Source organism: Coturnix japonica, chromosome 1, assembly GCF_001577835.2.
Source record: "Coturnix japonica isolate 7356 chromosome 1, Coturnix japonica 2.1, whole genome shotgun sequence".
In the NCBI taxonomy this organism is placed as follows: domain Eukaryota; kingdom Metazoa; phylum Chordata; class Aves; order Galliformes; family Phasianidae; genus Coturnix; species Coturnix japonica.
The window spans coordinates 96,838,475-96,854,540 of record NC_029516.1 but is presented as its reverse complement, the minus strand read 5'-3'; the positions used below and the strand labels follow the sequence as shown (position 1 = coordinate 96,854,540).

General features: G+C 38.3%; 1 protein-coding gene across 4 annotated transcripts in view; it reads left to right on the top strand.

Annotated features, from left to right (window-relative positions):
• ERG (ETS transcription factor ERG) overlaps window positions 1–11,629 on the top strand; it is a 143,575-nt gene extending 131,946 nt beyond the window's left edge. For all 4 annotated transcript variants that reach the window (XM_015882555.2, XM_015882537.2, XM_015882564.2 and 1 more), the window contains 4 exons: window positions 419–484; window positions 841–897; window positions 2,829–2,876; window positions 5,664–11,629. In XM_015882555.2, coding sequence (XP_015738041.1) covers window positions 419–484; window positions 841–897; window positions 2,829–2,876; window positions 5,664–6,184 — 692 coding nt within the window. In that variant the 3' untranslated portion in view covers window positions 6,185–11,629. The remainder of the gene's footprint in view (window positions 1–418; window positions 485–840; window positions 898–2,828; window positions 2,877–5,663) is intronic.
• The last annotated feature ends 4,437 nt before the right edge of the window (window positions 11,630–16,066 follow it).

Genomic DNA, 16,066 nt, shown 5'->3' with positions numbered 1-16,066 from the left:
TGCTTTACATGATGTTATGATGCAGAATACTGATAGCAAAAATTACAAAATTACAAACCATGACAACTATGAATCACAATCCCGAGCAATACTCATGTCATACATGGAAATTAAGCATACCTATAACAGAAGGTAACCAAAGTTAGTCCAAGTACTATGGACTCTTGAGAGTATTTATGCCAGATACTTAAGAGTACTTCAGACATTTGAAAAAAATAGGCACTTCCAAAGAGCTATGCAGAGAGCAATGTGGTACTGTTATTATTAGAAATCATAAAGACAATTAAGTGTTTAACAAGGAGTATCCTTCCAATTTCCATAATTTTTCTTATCCTGTGAGTTCTCTAGAAACTTGCCCTTTGGGACAGATAACATTTTATGCTATATCTTCATGAAGAATGGTATTTTTCCTTTTCAGATTTACCTTATGAGCAAGCAAGGAGATCAGCATGGACGAGTCACACCCATCCCACTCAGTCAAAAGGTAAAAATCATTTTCATGTGTCCAACTTGTGGGCCCAATACACATCTGCTGCAACTTATCTCTGAAATGAACTTCAGAGCTACCTCAGGAGCTACTTCAGATTTCAGCTCTGGGGGACTTTTATCTGTGCCTTATCTGTCAGACCTATTAGTTATATGTAGACAATGCTGGGTGAAGTTACTGGGGCAGCCATAACTTCCTTGATTGCAGGCTTCATCAGGTCGAAGACCAGATAGTCTTAAAAAGCTAAATCCTACTCCTGTGAGCAGCAGGAGTCCCTGGCCTGTGGTCTCTCACAGGTTTAGTGACCAGCTTTCAGACTGGAAAAATAACTATGTGGATTTCTCCATTTTCAGCTACTCAGCCATCATCCTCAACAGTGCCCAAAACAGAAGACCAGCGTCCTCAGTTAGGTAGGTGTTATTTTGTTTGAATTTTGCCTGGGTGTGATGGGGTTTTCTGGACACGTTCAGGTCAGCTTTCACCTACCAACCAGAAGCCATTTTCAAGAACTGATTCAGAGCTCTAATGAGATATCCAGCCAGTGACAAGTAAGTCCTCAGACATGTGTGAGCTGGCTGTATGGCTGGATCTGAAATGGAGACTCCCAGGGCTATTTAAAATTTGCTTTTAGTAATGTTTAATGGTAATTACAACTTTTCAGAGTGAAAAAGCTGTTGAAGTACCTATATTCAGTTTAAGTACAAAGGTAGAAGGTAAGAAAGCCCGAAGACTTATACTCCACAGTAGTTGAAATAATAGCAACTGGAAAGAGTGTATAAACAAAGAGATGAAAATGGACTGAAACACCCAGAAATCTATTTCATTTTACATCCTAAACTCCTGAAATTAAACAGGAAAAATAGAAGGATTATCAATCTACTGGAAAACTATGAAGAGAAAGTTGAGGTTTGTAGGAATGTAGGCTAGTTGTTTAGCAAGATAAATGCACTCTGTCATTTCAAACCAGCAAATTCATGGGGTAAGACTTAATACTATATTGTAAAACTAGAAAGTGTCTTGAACAGATTGTTAGAAAGCACTGCACTGTGAGTCAGTGATGTCCTTTGCTAACAGTAAAAACATAGAAGCAGGACACAGAGAAGGTTTGGAGGATATTCTTAGATCAGAATTCTCTGTGTCTGTTTTTATCACGTGGATTTCAAATCATGATTCTGGTTTTTGTTACAACTAAATAAAACTGTGTGAAGGACTACATCTCATTAACTTGCATGCATGCTGCTTGGTAAGTACTGTACTTCTTTGTGCCCAGATAGCATTTTATCTAATCTGGCCTCCCAACCATGGGAATCTTTTAAGAAGTATATTGATGATTTATGTTAGCCTTCGAGACCATTAAATGCAAGTGTGTGAGCTTCACAGATTATTTAAATGTGTAAGGAATGTAACCTGATTATCTTCTGGACTGTAACTGGATGATGTTTGAGAGCAATTGTCTGGAGACAAGACAGCCCAGTAACATTATTTCTCTTCTTCAGGTTGTGCTCTTCAGCCATTGCTTTGGCTTTCCTACTGTCATACATATTTCAGTTTCTGTTAAATTCAGATTAAATTTCCACAAGGAATCCCATGAGAAAAGCACTGAGATGTTTTAGAATTTGGGAAGCCCTAATAGCAAGTTTAGTACAGGAGATACCTCTCTGGACTGTGGTGATGAAGAAAAGCCAACACAGCCACTTTGCATGGGTTCACATATGCCCTCTCCACCTTCTTTTGGAGGCTGTTTTGGAACAGAAAAAAAAAACAAACAAACAAAAAAAACCACAAAAAAAACCCACAGCAGTAGTATGGAGAAAACAATGCGGCCCCACAAGCTGAGAGGTCTCTGTCATTTGATGAGGAACACCTCTCCACCCATCTATGCCACATTTAGCACTATGTCTCTGGCCTGTGGACCCTAGCACATTACAAGGATAGAATCATAGAATCACAGAATCAAAAAATCACAAAGTTGGAAAGGACCTACAAGATCATCTAGTCCAACAGTCCTCCATTATAACCATTACTACCACAAAATAGTCCAAGAGGGTGTCTTGTTCAAATAAGAATCAGAATACTTCTAGACCAACCTTACAGCGTGTCCAAACATGTATTTATTCACACTAATACAGAGAATAAAAAGGAAATATATATCCTTGCATCCGTTTGCTTGCATACCCAATTTTAAGGGAAAAAAATTCAAATCTTGTATTGCTGAGAAAAAATCCTCAGTGTAGGATCTGCTTTGCAGGTGGCACTTGCTGACTCCTACATGGTTAAAAAATGATGCCTAAAATACACAGTGTTGTTACATGATTTCAAATCTTTCTTTACAATTTTGTAGATCCTTATCAGATTCTTGGACCGACCAGCAGCCGTCTTGCAAATCCAGGTGAGGAGGGATTTTGCTGCTTTATGAGAATTTGTCCCCACTCCTATTTTAAGGCCAGACTCCGAAGGTGATATGACAAATTTTGCTATTCCTTAGTATGACTCAGTGAGAGCTGATGATATGTAATACATTAAAGTATTAGTTTCTAAATTGCTTAAGAGTAAGACTGAGCTCACAGATTAAGACACATAAATTCCAGGGTCATAGAGTAACTGTCTAGATAGGAGTTGTTAGGTGTCTTAGTTGCCATTAGATTAACTGGAGATATAGTTATTGTAGATCTAAATAGAGAGCTGCTCATCTCATCCTAGAATATATGGTTATATTCAGTCAGTCAGATATCTCATTATGTTTTGCCAACTATATCAGTTGGAATTAACTTCTGTTGCTTAAACACCAGGAGTTTTCTTAGGTGCTGTCCTTCAGGTACCCCTCCAGAACAGCATGAGTTTTTTACCAGCCTGTGTCATACATGTCCTAGATTCTGTAATCCACAATCCAATGACATGCTGACCTTGACCAGTACAACATTTTGGGCTACATAACAGAAGCCAGTAAAAATATATAGGGACAAGCTGAAAAGCAGAATCTAATCACAAAGAATAATTGGATTAGACACCTCAGAAATGGTATCTAATGATAATAATGTGGTAGCTAGGTTCATTGCAAGCTGGTCCTCGTAGTGTATTTCAGCTGAAGGTGGATAAACTTCCTGATGAGTTAATAAAACAGATTGTGAACTGGACAGATTTCAATGTTGTTTCTCTGAGTCTGCAGGACAAACTATAGTGTCCTGCATCAATATTATCTGCCACGATAAAATGACATTTGTGCCACTTCCTTTTTCCCTTTCTTTAATACTCAAAGGGCACATTGTTACATGTTCCACATTATAGGTCTCCTCAACTCTGAGCGACAATATTTGATCTCAGAACAATTTTATTGCCTTTCCAAGCATGAATTTACTGAAGAAATGCTACATTTCCTTTCATTTTGTCCCAAGTGACACCAAACATGGTTCTAGATTAGATTACTTTCTAGACAGTTTAGCATTGCACAGGAAAGCAGCTAAATATTAAGAATATTTTTTTCCAGATGGTCTCAGGAGATGGATTTACAAGTGACATTGTTCTTAATTGGTTGTGAGGGCTTACCTCCCTTTAATTTATATATCTCAGGCTTTTACAGTTTTACCAAGTGTTCATTTGGTAGCCTTCATTACTCTGGAAGATACTAAAGTGCTCTGGATTGCAATACGTTTTTAGCATTTGGGTATGGCATTTCTGTACACCACCATTTCTGTGTTTTAACATGTTTGAATGTTTATAAATTGGTGGAATTAATCTCTCATTAAAAGGAAATTGACAGCAACCATTTATTTTCGTAGGACTATATATTACATTTGGAAGGCAAGTGTTTATGTTAGAACATATGTTGGATTGCTTATTCAAAAATTTGTGCGTTGTCCTGTGCTGAACTGTTTATTGATTTTCAAAGGCTAATCCCCTTGTTTTGTTTCATGTATTAAAACTTGCATGCCTTGCTCATACCACAGATTCTTTTGTTTGTTTGTTTACTTAATGCATGTTAATGGAATAGAAGAAATTCATTACGAGCAGTTTGGATAAGTGTAATTTAAACGAATATGGGTCTCAGTTGCACTGAATTATAAACTGCTAATGGATTTCAGATGCTAATCTATCTTGATGTTGTAATTTACTACTATGAGCTTTGTAAAGAAAAGCTTGTTTATTATATCCACATTTCTGGTTTGGAAAAATGAAAAGAAGAAACAAAGAAAGAATAAAAAAAAGAAAGAACGAACCATATCCTGGTTAGAGATGTACTTAGAAGTTAGGACATGCAAGCTGGTTGGCAAATTCTGCTGACATTGTGCTTGTGAAACAGATTGCCTTGCAAGCTGCTTCAGCTGTGTTTTGCATCATTCCAGTGCTGCTTTATTAAGAAATGCTAAGCTTTTAGCATGAATATCAGTGGCAAGGCCCTTCACAATTGACTTTCAATGGCCTAAAATGGTTGAACTTTGTTCCTATAACCAGGCAACACTCTTCTGCAAAAGTGCCAGCAGACTGATTATTTTCCTTCAAAAGCAAAATTGGCGGAGGAAGGAGAAAAAAAAAAAAACAACATTTGATGCATTAAGTTCAGTAATCATTTAAATTCTTGTTTGACAAAGAATGATGATGAGAATGTATTTTATGGACCTTTTCACTGTTCTTGCAAATGTTTTGCCCCATGGTTGTATGCAGTGCAACAGCAAGCTAATAAGTTTCCGTTCTGCATTTCCCCAAATGCTGCAAATGGGTGATATGGTTTGGCATGTGTCCAGCTTTATCTAAACTTCTCCATTTTTTGCAGGCCTCTTCCATAGCAGAGAACATTTAGTTACAAAATAATGCTGTGAGAACAAGCAAAATATTACGCAAGTGAAAGCTGTTTGTCCTGAACTTTAGAGATTAGTTTCCTAAACGAGTGCTGTATGATTTCCCCATCAATTGTCTACAATGAATGACATTAAGCAACCATTAAATTTCCATGTAATGGCATTTTGCCACCCAGATGAGGGAAAACATGACACATAAGCACTATCTTTGCTCTTTAGGGTTTCATGAGATAGGCTGAGAGAAGGGGGACTAGTTCGAGTAAGATGCAGGAACTGATATTGCTGTATTTCCTAATAGGGTTCCGTGTGAGAGCCCAAAAGAATAGGTGTTTTAGATTTATCAGTCATCATTCCTGACATTTTCACTTTGTTTCCCCCCACAGGGAGTGGGCAGATACAGCTATGGCAATTCCTACTGGAGCTTCTCTCAGACAGCTCCAACTCCAACTGCATCACCTGGGAGGGAACCAATGGAGAGTTCAAGATGACCGACCCCGATGAAGTGGCTCGGCGTTGGGGAGAGAGGAAAAGCAAACCTAACATGAACTATGACAAACTCAGCCGTGCACTTCGCTACTACTATGATAAAAATATTATGACTAAAGTTCATGGCAAAAGGTATGCCTACAAATTTGATTTCCACGGAATTGCTCAGGCTCTGCAGCCTCACCCGCCGGAATCATCCATGTACAAATACCCATCAGACCTCCCCTACATGAGTTCCTACCACACACACCCCCAGAAGATGAACTTTGTAGCTCCCCACCCCCCAGCTTTGCCCGTAACCTCGTCCAGCTTTTTCGCTGCCCCTAATCCATACTGGAATTCACCAACTGGAGGTATCTACCCCAATACCAGGCTGCCAGCTGCTCATATGCCTTCTCATCTTGGCACCTACTACTAAGTGGGGAAGGAAAGAAACACCAGAAAAAGCAAAAACACTGCTCACTGGGATACAGTCCCCAGTGAATTGCAATGAACTCTATCAGAGTACATGAATTAAAAGTGCCTAAAGAGACAGGTGAAAGTTTGGCTGCGAGAAAAACACATTAAATTTCAAAAAGACTTTTTGTAGTAGGGATTTGAAGGAGATATTCAAGAAGTATTAAGATACTAAAATGTAATGTATATGGGCATCGACTCTGTGGACCAAACAACAATAGACTGTTGTAGGTAAAAGCATGAAATGATAAGGAAAACCTATGAAAGCTCATGGTCTTAAAAAGTTGATAAGCTTATGGGTAAAGTTTGTTATCTTGCTAGTGCAAAACCTGGGACTATAATACAGCAATATAAGGATAAGTCTATAGTGACCTAACATACAATATATGAATCATTACAAAAGAGGGAGAAAAGGGATTAAAAAGGAAAAAAAATATATCCAAACACCTACCTGTATTTAAAAAATAGAAACATATCAACATAGACTCATTTAGTGTGGAAGCTGATCTGGAATATGACAGCATTGTTTTGATTAAAATCAGATGCATTCCATTCATCAGAGTGTTATCTGCTACTCAAACTGTGAAGACAACCCAAACTTTATGATTCCTTGACAGTATTACAAGAACCCTGAGCCAAACATGGGAAATGAGAATGTGCTGAAGGGCATGTGTATGATTGTAGATCAGAGGCCTGCACCTGACAGAGGAAGCGGAAAGGAGATGGAGGAGGACAAAAGTCAATGAGAATGAGAGGAAATAAACTTCTTTATCAGTAGAGACTGAAGAGACTGAAAAATTAGTAGTGTTGGGACTGTGAAGAAATACTTGTTTGGACTTGTGAAACATTTTGCTCAGTATCATACCATTCCCAGTATTACAGGAGGAACAGACTTGTTTTTATAGTAATTAAAAAAAAAAAAAATGGAAAAAGGGAAAAGCAGAAGAAATCAGAATATGCATCTCTTTTTTTTTTTTTTAAAAAAAAAAAAAAGTAAAACTGGAATTGTATTTGATATTTAAAAGTTAACCAGTTAGAACCTCATCATTATTAAGGGGGTTTCTTTTCTATTGGCTAAAGCAAGAGACAACCCCTGACTGCCAAAATCAGAAATCACCTAAGTATTTTTGTTAGGCGGGCGCCAGTTTTTCTTTATTGAGTCGCGAACGCTGTGCGTTTGTCAGAATGAAGTATACAAGTCAATGTTATTTTTTCCTTTTTATATAATTATTATATAACTTATGCATTTATACACTACGAGTTGATCTCGGCCAACCAAAGACACAAAAAAGGGACAATCAAAAATATTGTGGCCTTGAATTTTAACTCTGTATGCTTAATGTTTACATTATGAATATATTAGTACTTAGAATGCAGAATGTATGTAATAAAATAAGCTTGGCCTAGCATGGCAATTCAGATTGACACTGTAGTTTGCATTTGCATTTGCATTTTTAGTACCTGACACACCTATCAGACCTACTTCCCACTAAGTTAAAAAGTATTTTGTTTTAAAATTTTGTTTCATTAAATGTGTTAAATGTAGGGCCAAATAGCAATGCTTAACATAAATTAAACAGATGCTGTGTATTTTCTAGAAAATTCTTCAGAACTGATTGCAGCCCTCTGTAATAGTGCCTTGCCATTCCTGTCCTAAGCTTCTTTTGCCCAGAGATTGCAACCATGCCCATTTCTTTGACATCTTCATGGCCAAGATTGAAAATGAATCTAAAGTAGGCCTCTAAAGAAGAATCCTTTCACCCAGAAACTATCTTATGTTGCCACCAGATTATGCATTATAATCTCAACCTGAGATGTATCTTCATACTGACACATATGTTGAATTACTATGCCCCCTTCCTATTAATACATACTGTATTATTATTAGTAAATAAAGTGAATAATGAATAACTTCCATTATTCCATTAGACTGGAGTGTATAGTAGCTTGTTAATTTGTTATTGCAATCCATCTTGGCTGTTTACAAAGGGCAGGACGTTTTCTTTCTGTTCTAAATTTAGAGGCTTCCCACATTGTACCCTGGGTTCCAAAACTACATCTGATGCCTAATGGCATGGCTCCCATTTTTTTTGCAACATCAGCTGAAGAACTGGTCTTCAAAATTAGCATTCATCCGCATCAGCTCATACCTCCAACTATTTCACTTCCTTTTGCTGTTCTTTTGTCTCTTTTTAAGACAAAATGAGCATGGTTTCAGGTTTAATAGCAAATGTTCTTCATATTTGTTTTGGGGAGTAGTAATCAGTGCTGTGTGCTAACTTGCAAGACTCCCATGTTATGGGTGTTTTGGTGGCAAGTCATAAACACAGGGTTATATTACTAATGTTTGAGACCTGAGCGGTAGCACTGTAAGCCTCGTAATCGTTCTGGAAATAACTACTGTATCTCTTAAAAAATCAAAACTCACTGAAAGGTTAGAAAAACTGATTTATTGGAAAAGGTTAGTCACTCAGTATTTTAAAAAGTTATGGTCGGCACACCTACATGCTGTCTATAACAATAATAGTTTGTCTTTCAGTAGAAATATATCTACTGATGCTTGCAAACTACTTCATGTGTACTTTTAACTAAAAAAAAAAAAAAAAAAAAGGTAAGTGCATTGTTGAATCATGTCTACATTAAACACTTAAAAATCCAGATTAAAGAAGCATTTGTGTTTAGATTGGCTAGAACTTGCCTGGCGGCCTCCAAATAGTCTCCTGTGCTTGCAGAGTTGTGCCTAAGATTTCCAGATAATGTTGCCCAGCTGCCAACATGTACAAGAACAACATCCAGATATGGAAAGACAGGGTACAAGTCCTCACTGCAGGAGGGATGGAGTCACAGCAAGTGTGTGTGACGAAGACCTCTCACAAGGAAGAGCAAGATCCTACAACAGGCCATGAGAAATCAGTCCTGGACAACCATCTTAGTGCTACACCTCTCCCCAGGGCTGACTCACAGCATTCCAGGAGCCTTGGAACACCTGGGTATTTCAACCCACAGGATGAAGAGGAGAGTGAAGGATGGAGAGTCCTTATTGCTGCTAGAGAAATAGGTTGGAGCAGGTGGTTCTGCTGGATCTGTCTACCATGGGGAAAGAAGCAGCCCATTGTTCAAAAGTATTTGCAGAAGCAAAACAGGCAGTGGACCCATGGCAGTATCTCTGCTGCTCACTACTTGCTAGTTTGGGCACAGCACAGCCAAAATCAGCCTCATGAAAGCTGAACTGCCTCTGTATCACAGGGAACATCCACATGAGTCTCAGCTGCATCCCAAGACATTGGCTGGAAGAGTTATCTGCCTGCTTAAGCACCTGAATGCACGGACAGCATGACTTAGAGTAGTCCTTGTTTGTACAGGTTAGTCACACTAATGTATTTGTTTAAATTTTAAATTTTAAAACAGTATAGCAATATGTGGACTGCTCTGAAAGTAGCAGCTTTATTTTTCCTGAACTTAAGGTTAACATGTGTGCTTATCTTTATTTAAGATATATGCTCCTGTCTGAGAAGTTGCACTGTAACAGGGAACATAAAATTGAGACAAGAATCTCAAAAGTAGCTCAAATCTCACTTTTCTTTATCAAGACATTCTACAATATTAAATCAGACTTAGTGAATATACTAAAAATGTCTCTAAAGTATGTATTTTATAACACCTGTATTGGGACTTATAAGGCCAACACAGAATTTCTCAGAGGTCAAGATGGCACAGCACCAATCATACTGAATGGCTTCATTCCTCTCACTTTCCACATTTAGAAAAGTCCAACCAGGGTACCTCAAATATCACATGCTTTTTGAACTACCCACATAAATACAGAGATCATCAGTGATGTAGACTTTCTTCTACAACTGCTCCTGCTCAGCCTGTTTCTCAGACCAGTTAAGAATTCCTTTAAAAATGTTGTTTTAAATACAAATACATTAAAGAGAGGAAAGAAAAAAGAAGAAAGAAAAAAAAAAAAAGAAAAGCAATAGTGTTTTTATTATATTTCTTATGATCCCATGGTATTTTTTTATGACTACACAAGAGGAATGGCCTGGAGAGTAACCTGAATCACTGGTAAACTGGAATAACACCTAATCTGCCCAAAGGATATTGTTAATCCATGCTTGAACTATAAGTGCTTCCTGAAGAAATCCTGATGCAGTGCAAGTGCTTAGCTCCCTTTCTGGCCTGTGGAAGGATCCATTGGATGTTTTCACTGCAAATCCTATCAGTCTTTGAGATCTATGTTAAGAAGACTACACACTACCATAGAGGCTCACAGTGGACTGAAGCCAGTCCTTGGGCTTATCTGGGACTTTGCTGAGCATCAACAAAATGAATCCTTTAAGGAGTAATAGATAGCAACACACAATGGAAAATAAATTAAAACCAAAAAAGAAGAGACCTCCTCTTTTCTTGATAAAGGATATTTCTTCTCTTTTATCCCTCACTGGAATTGTCACTTCCCTTGCTGTGCTGGGTTGTTCAGAGAACTCTCAGCTGAGAATTGAGTTCAGCTAGAAGCTTGCAGTTTGTAGGGCTCAGGGGAAGCCATCCTTCAGAAGCTGAAGTTAGGAAGGCAAAGGCTAAGGAGGCCAAGTAACACCCCCCTTTGTTAATCATCACTATGTCTGTCCATTCATAATAAGCACTACATATAAGCACATCTGGTTAAGTTATGCAGCTCTCGGCTATGCACTTCCTCATGCTTCTCACCTTCTGGTCATGTCTTGACTTCTGTGAAGACTGTATGAGTGGGGTCTCGCCTTGATTTCAGCAAGAGGAGAAAGGAAAATGAGGTCTGAGTAAGTCACACTTCTGCAGAAAGCATGTGAGGTTGCTCAAAAGTACACACTGGCTACTTACAGGTTTACAGGTTCCAGCTGCAGCCTCCAAAGTGGCTAGACTCCGCTTCTGCCAATTGGGTATCATGGCCACTCCTTAAAGGCACTAACCGCAGAGGCTACATCAGATGCATGACTCAGTAAGAGACTTGCTTGAAAAACTGGATCACATCACTAACAGGGTGTCTCTTCAGGCTGTTGGCCTCCAAGAACTATATGTCTTTTCTGCATTCTGCTGCCAGTGGCACATAGAGACAAATACTGGTCAAGCAAAGGGTAAGCCAATTAACAAGAATATTAGGCCATGTGTAATGTGGAAAATTGTTTCAAAACCTAATGACTTCCATTGCTTAAAAATACATACCTCTTCAGGAAAACAAAATAAAGCATACAATTTGTTTTTATGAGATGTACTTTTACATCACTGAAGATTTCTAAAAATCAGACAGAAAATGTCTTGGACTGTTCACTAGAATCTTTGGCTGTATATATTTTACAAAAGGATAAGGTATGGAATAGTTTTCTATGAACATTCTTAGAATAAATAGTGTGAATGTTTACTCAGGTAACCCTATATGTCTCCCTCACTATTACAGTTATTTTCTATTGTACATTTATTAATGTTTCTTTAATGCTCTTCTCACTTGAAAATGTCACAGCTCCAGGGTATTATTTCTACCCATTCCCTTAACACAACGGGTAATACATTTTATTGTCAATTTTTTTTTATATTTTCCTGCTATTTTTCCCTTTTGCATTTTCTTGTGATTAAGCTCCACATGTATTACACCCCAGAGTTCTTAGCCTTTCTCATTATTTACAGCTTTGTATTATTTGTAGTTTGTTTTCTCACTCACTCTGTTTGACTGGATACTATCCAAGCTTAGACATATTTCACTTCACAAACCTATCCCTCTTCTTCTCTGATAATTGTAAATTCCTTTCTCTTTCTGCCTCTGCTCATGAGCAGATCTGATGTATCCTCCTGTCTAAGCAATTTCCATCTACGACATCTGTGCCTGCTGCATCCATCCTTCCAGAGTCCTAGCCTCTTCTTCCAGCTAAGCATAATGATCTTCTCTGAACAGCTAAAAGATCTCTTCAGTTCTGAATAGACTTCCATGTTCTTCCCTGTTTGGAGTAGTTTCTTTCTCATGAACAAAAATCCTTTTTTTCCTCAGATATCTCCATCAACACACCACTAGGAAGGTTTTTCCAAACAATTGTTGTGAACTAGCAGCAGGTATTTCACCACCCCATTTCTCATTTTTGGCCATCTGCATAGTATTTATTTTGGCCTTTCTCTTTTTGCGTCCTGGTGAGGTTGGAAGCTGCTTCAGGCAGAAAGCTCACATTTAAAGATCACACAGCAGTGTGTAGCTGGTTAAGACTACATAATCGTGTAAGGCTGCCAATGAAAGTTCCTATATGCTCCCAAGTTTTCACATGATGAAAGTGTCGTTTGTCTCTGCTGGAAACTTCAAAGCTTTTTTGCAGACAATGAAGGTAGAGTTTTTAAAGCTGGCATAGGCACTTAGGCTAAATGACTTTCAAGGACCTTTTAGACTTCAAAGCAGTCTAAATGGGTTTAAACTTTTATATAAGTCTTTCATTCAATTCTTCCACATATTTTTGCACAATTAATTACCAGTTTGTACCAGAAACCAGTCATGTAGACCTCTTGACCAATTGATATATCATCACAGGACTGCCAGGACTGATGCAGAACTTCAGAGGGATTTGCACCTTCCTGGTGAGAAATTGAAGATGTTATAATGTTCTCCAGTATATCCGCAACAAGACTTAATAATGAAATTTTAAATTAATGCACCAATTTTTGGAGAGTGGGTAGATACATTCAACTGCATTACAGTAGTTGAAGTACAAGGGGAAGCAAGAATAGGGGTAAGTAAGGCCTATCATTCATTTTATGGATGAATCTTCCACCTCATGCTGTGTAGTTCCCAGAAATACTAGTGTGATACATCAATATATTGTGGTTTCCTGAGACAGGAATAGCATTCAGATGACCCAGCCATGAGGCGAATGCTCTTGTGCTGAATTTGATAAATACATATCATGACTAACAGATACTGCTTTGAAGTGCTCTTTTCTTTAAATACATAAGAAAAATAGATGCTAAAGAGAGGCTACATTATATACCAAGACTAGCAAAATATTTTCCATTTCAGTGCTTTCTGGATGGAGAGAAGGATTGTTTTTCTCTGTTAATGTACTCTGAGGACAAACCTAGGAAATGTGTAGAGTGTGCTCCAACATTGTGAGGGGCTCATATCCTGACACAGACAGACAGCTCACAGCCTGCATCCCCAAGGGAATGACGTGTCTGCTGTTGTCTTGAATGATTGCTGGTTTTGACTTTGGAAAACTTGTAACTAACTGTATAACAGCTGAGCAGTAGCAAGTGAGTTACACACTTCCCACCATGAGTTTCCAAGAAAAAGTCAGAAAATCAAGACTAAAGGAAGTGGCACACAGATTTTGGAGCAGAGCAGCACCAGGGAAGGGCTTGAATATCAAAAACAGGTATGAAAATAAAGGTCTTTCCCTCAGTTCTTTTTGGAAAATTAAAATGGAGAAGGCAGCAGGAAGGAGGGCGTATAACCAAGGATGCATTGGAATGATAGATGAAGCTCTTGTCAGTGGCTTGGAAATGGGAAGGGAAAACAGAAGTGGGAGACAGAAATCAAGAGGGAAATAAGAGAGTGTTATGAAGTGCTGTCAGAGTGGGTAGCAAAGCGACATGGCACTATCCTCTTTATTAGCAGTTTATTGAGGAAGTATAAGTAAATGTTTAAAACATTCTCGGAAGGATTACTTACTGAGTAATTTGATATTAGTACTAATTTGATTTAGTGATGTCAACATCAGAGGCTCTGCATGTACACACAGCCAGAGAGAAGAGGGAATTTCATATGGTCAGGGGATGCACATGAGGCTTCAGTACCTGGGAAAGCCCAGGCAAATTATTCTTCTGTATAGGAATAATGACTGAAGCATAGAGGAATATGGGGGAAAAAAACACAACAAATAGCAATTGGATATAAGCAAGTTAGCAGAAACAGACATCAGAGTGAAAGCAAAGGAACATAGACTGTGATGAATTTAGTAGTTCAAGAGAACAAAAAAATTCTTAAAGAGAAGATAATGTCAGGCTTAACTCCAAATTCTGAACCCAAAAGGGATGCTGGAGTCTGGACATTGTGGATGTCTGATGCAGTAGGAGGAGGCAAGTTAGCGCATCTGGGACAAAATAACAACTGAAGCCAACTGAGCTGAAGAGTCAATTGAGTTTGTAAATGTTCATTTCTCTTTTTACACTTCCCACTTTAGTATATTTTCAGCTAATGTTTCATTATAATTTCCACAAACAATTCATGTGACAAATTCATTACAATGTAGACTGCACACTGAACAGCTGTAAAATAGCCTTGCCAATGCTGGTAATTTGCACTGGGAATGTAATATCTAATTCCGATCACTGACGAGTGCTATGCAAAATGAACTAACCAACATTTTTCATTTCTGTAACAACTTGCCTCAACAATTAAATGTACTGCAATACTAAATTTACAGTGTATAATAAATCATTCCAGACTATGTAAAAGCATCAGACAATATATCTCTGTTGGTTGCTTTTATTTATTTTTTGTTGTCGTTGTTGTTGTTATTTTTGTCAAAAGCTATACAAAATGCTAGCTTAGCACCCTGTAAAAACCCTGTTCATCTTTGTTATTTTAGCTGTATAACAAAAAATAGTAGATACTCACTGTCTTCTGCTGTGTGCCAGATCTCCTTTACTACTACATGCAGATCACAGTGAAAAGCTTTAGCATAGTAGCCTGTGAGTTGTATAACTAATCTGTGCTTTAACATTTTTTTTTTTTGCTGTTCCATTGTAACTACTGGAATAGTTTGATAAAGAGTTGAGATATAGTTGATAGTCCTAGCTAGCACTGCACTTCCACAACTATATGATTCCTTCTCCTACTTCTCTAAATGCTGAGATGTCTGTGGTACAGCCATCTTCTGGAAAACGTCCAGTGGGCTTTACTGTAATTGTAATTATGGTGTAGAGAATCACTGGGCTCTAACTCTCACTTTGTCTTCATTTTTGGCACAGTACAGTGCAAAAGTGGATAAATGGGAAGATGCAGCACAGCTTTATTTAATCAGAATACATGGCAAGAGTAGTTAATTAATTGTCAGATGATGAGGTTTCCAAAAGGCTTCCAAAGCAGCTTAAGGCCTCAAATCTGATAGACTTACAGTGGGATTTCTGTTTTTCATTCTCTCATGTGTTGCAGAAGACCTTTTCCAGTTCATTATTTAACAAAGCTGTGTTCATCCTGGTGGATCTGGAGCTGAGTTTATAACACTGAGACCAACATACAGTTTCGATGACAAGGTACCCTCAGCAATGGCAGCTGCCAGAAGGTAAAATTCCATCATACAGAATGATCACTAATAAAAAGAACATCGTTCACCAAAACACCTTTCAGAACTTTTTGTTCTCGTGATGGTGTGGAAGGGAGGATCTTGGGATGATGCTGAAGAGAAAAAGAACTGGACAGCGATGTGGATTTTGGATTGTGTTTGAATGCCCTTGATTAAGTCTACAGTCTTGTTCTGACAACTGCATATTGATATGCAAATGTGAACTTCCCTCCCCAGTATCATCCTCCTACACAGGCAAAAATGCAGGTCTTGTGGCTCTTGGATGCCAGTAAAAAATGCTGCACATTTTCAAACCCATTCTGTGTGGCTGCTGGAGCCTCCTATGACCTTCAAGGTAGCAGCAGCCAACAGGTGCCCGGACAGTCAGCTACATCTGGGCAAAACTTGACAGATCATGAAGTTGCTAATCAGTTTTCTTAACAATAATGTGAGACACTAAGGAAGACTTGGCTACTTGTTGCTTTGTCTGACTGCCAAGTGATCTGGGCAGGGATGTGATTCCTGGTGGTCCATGCAGAGAACTGACA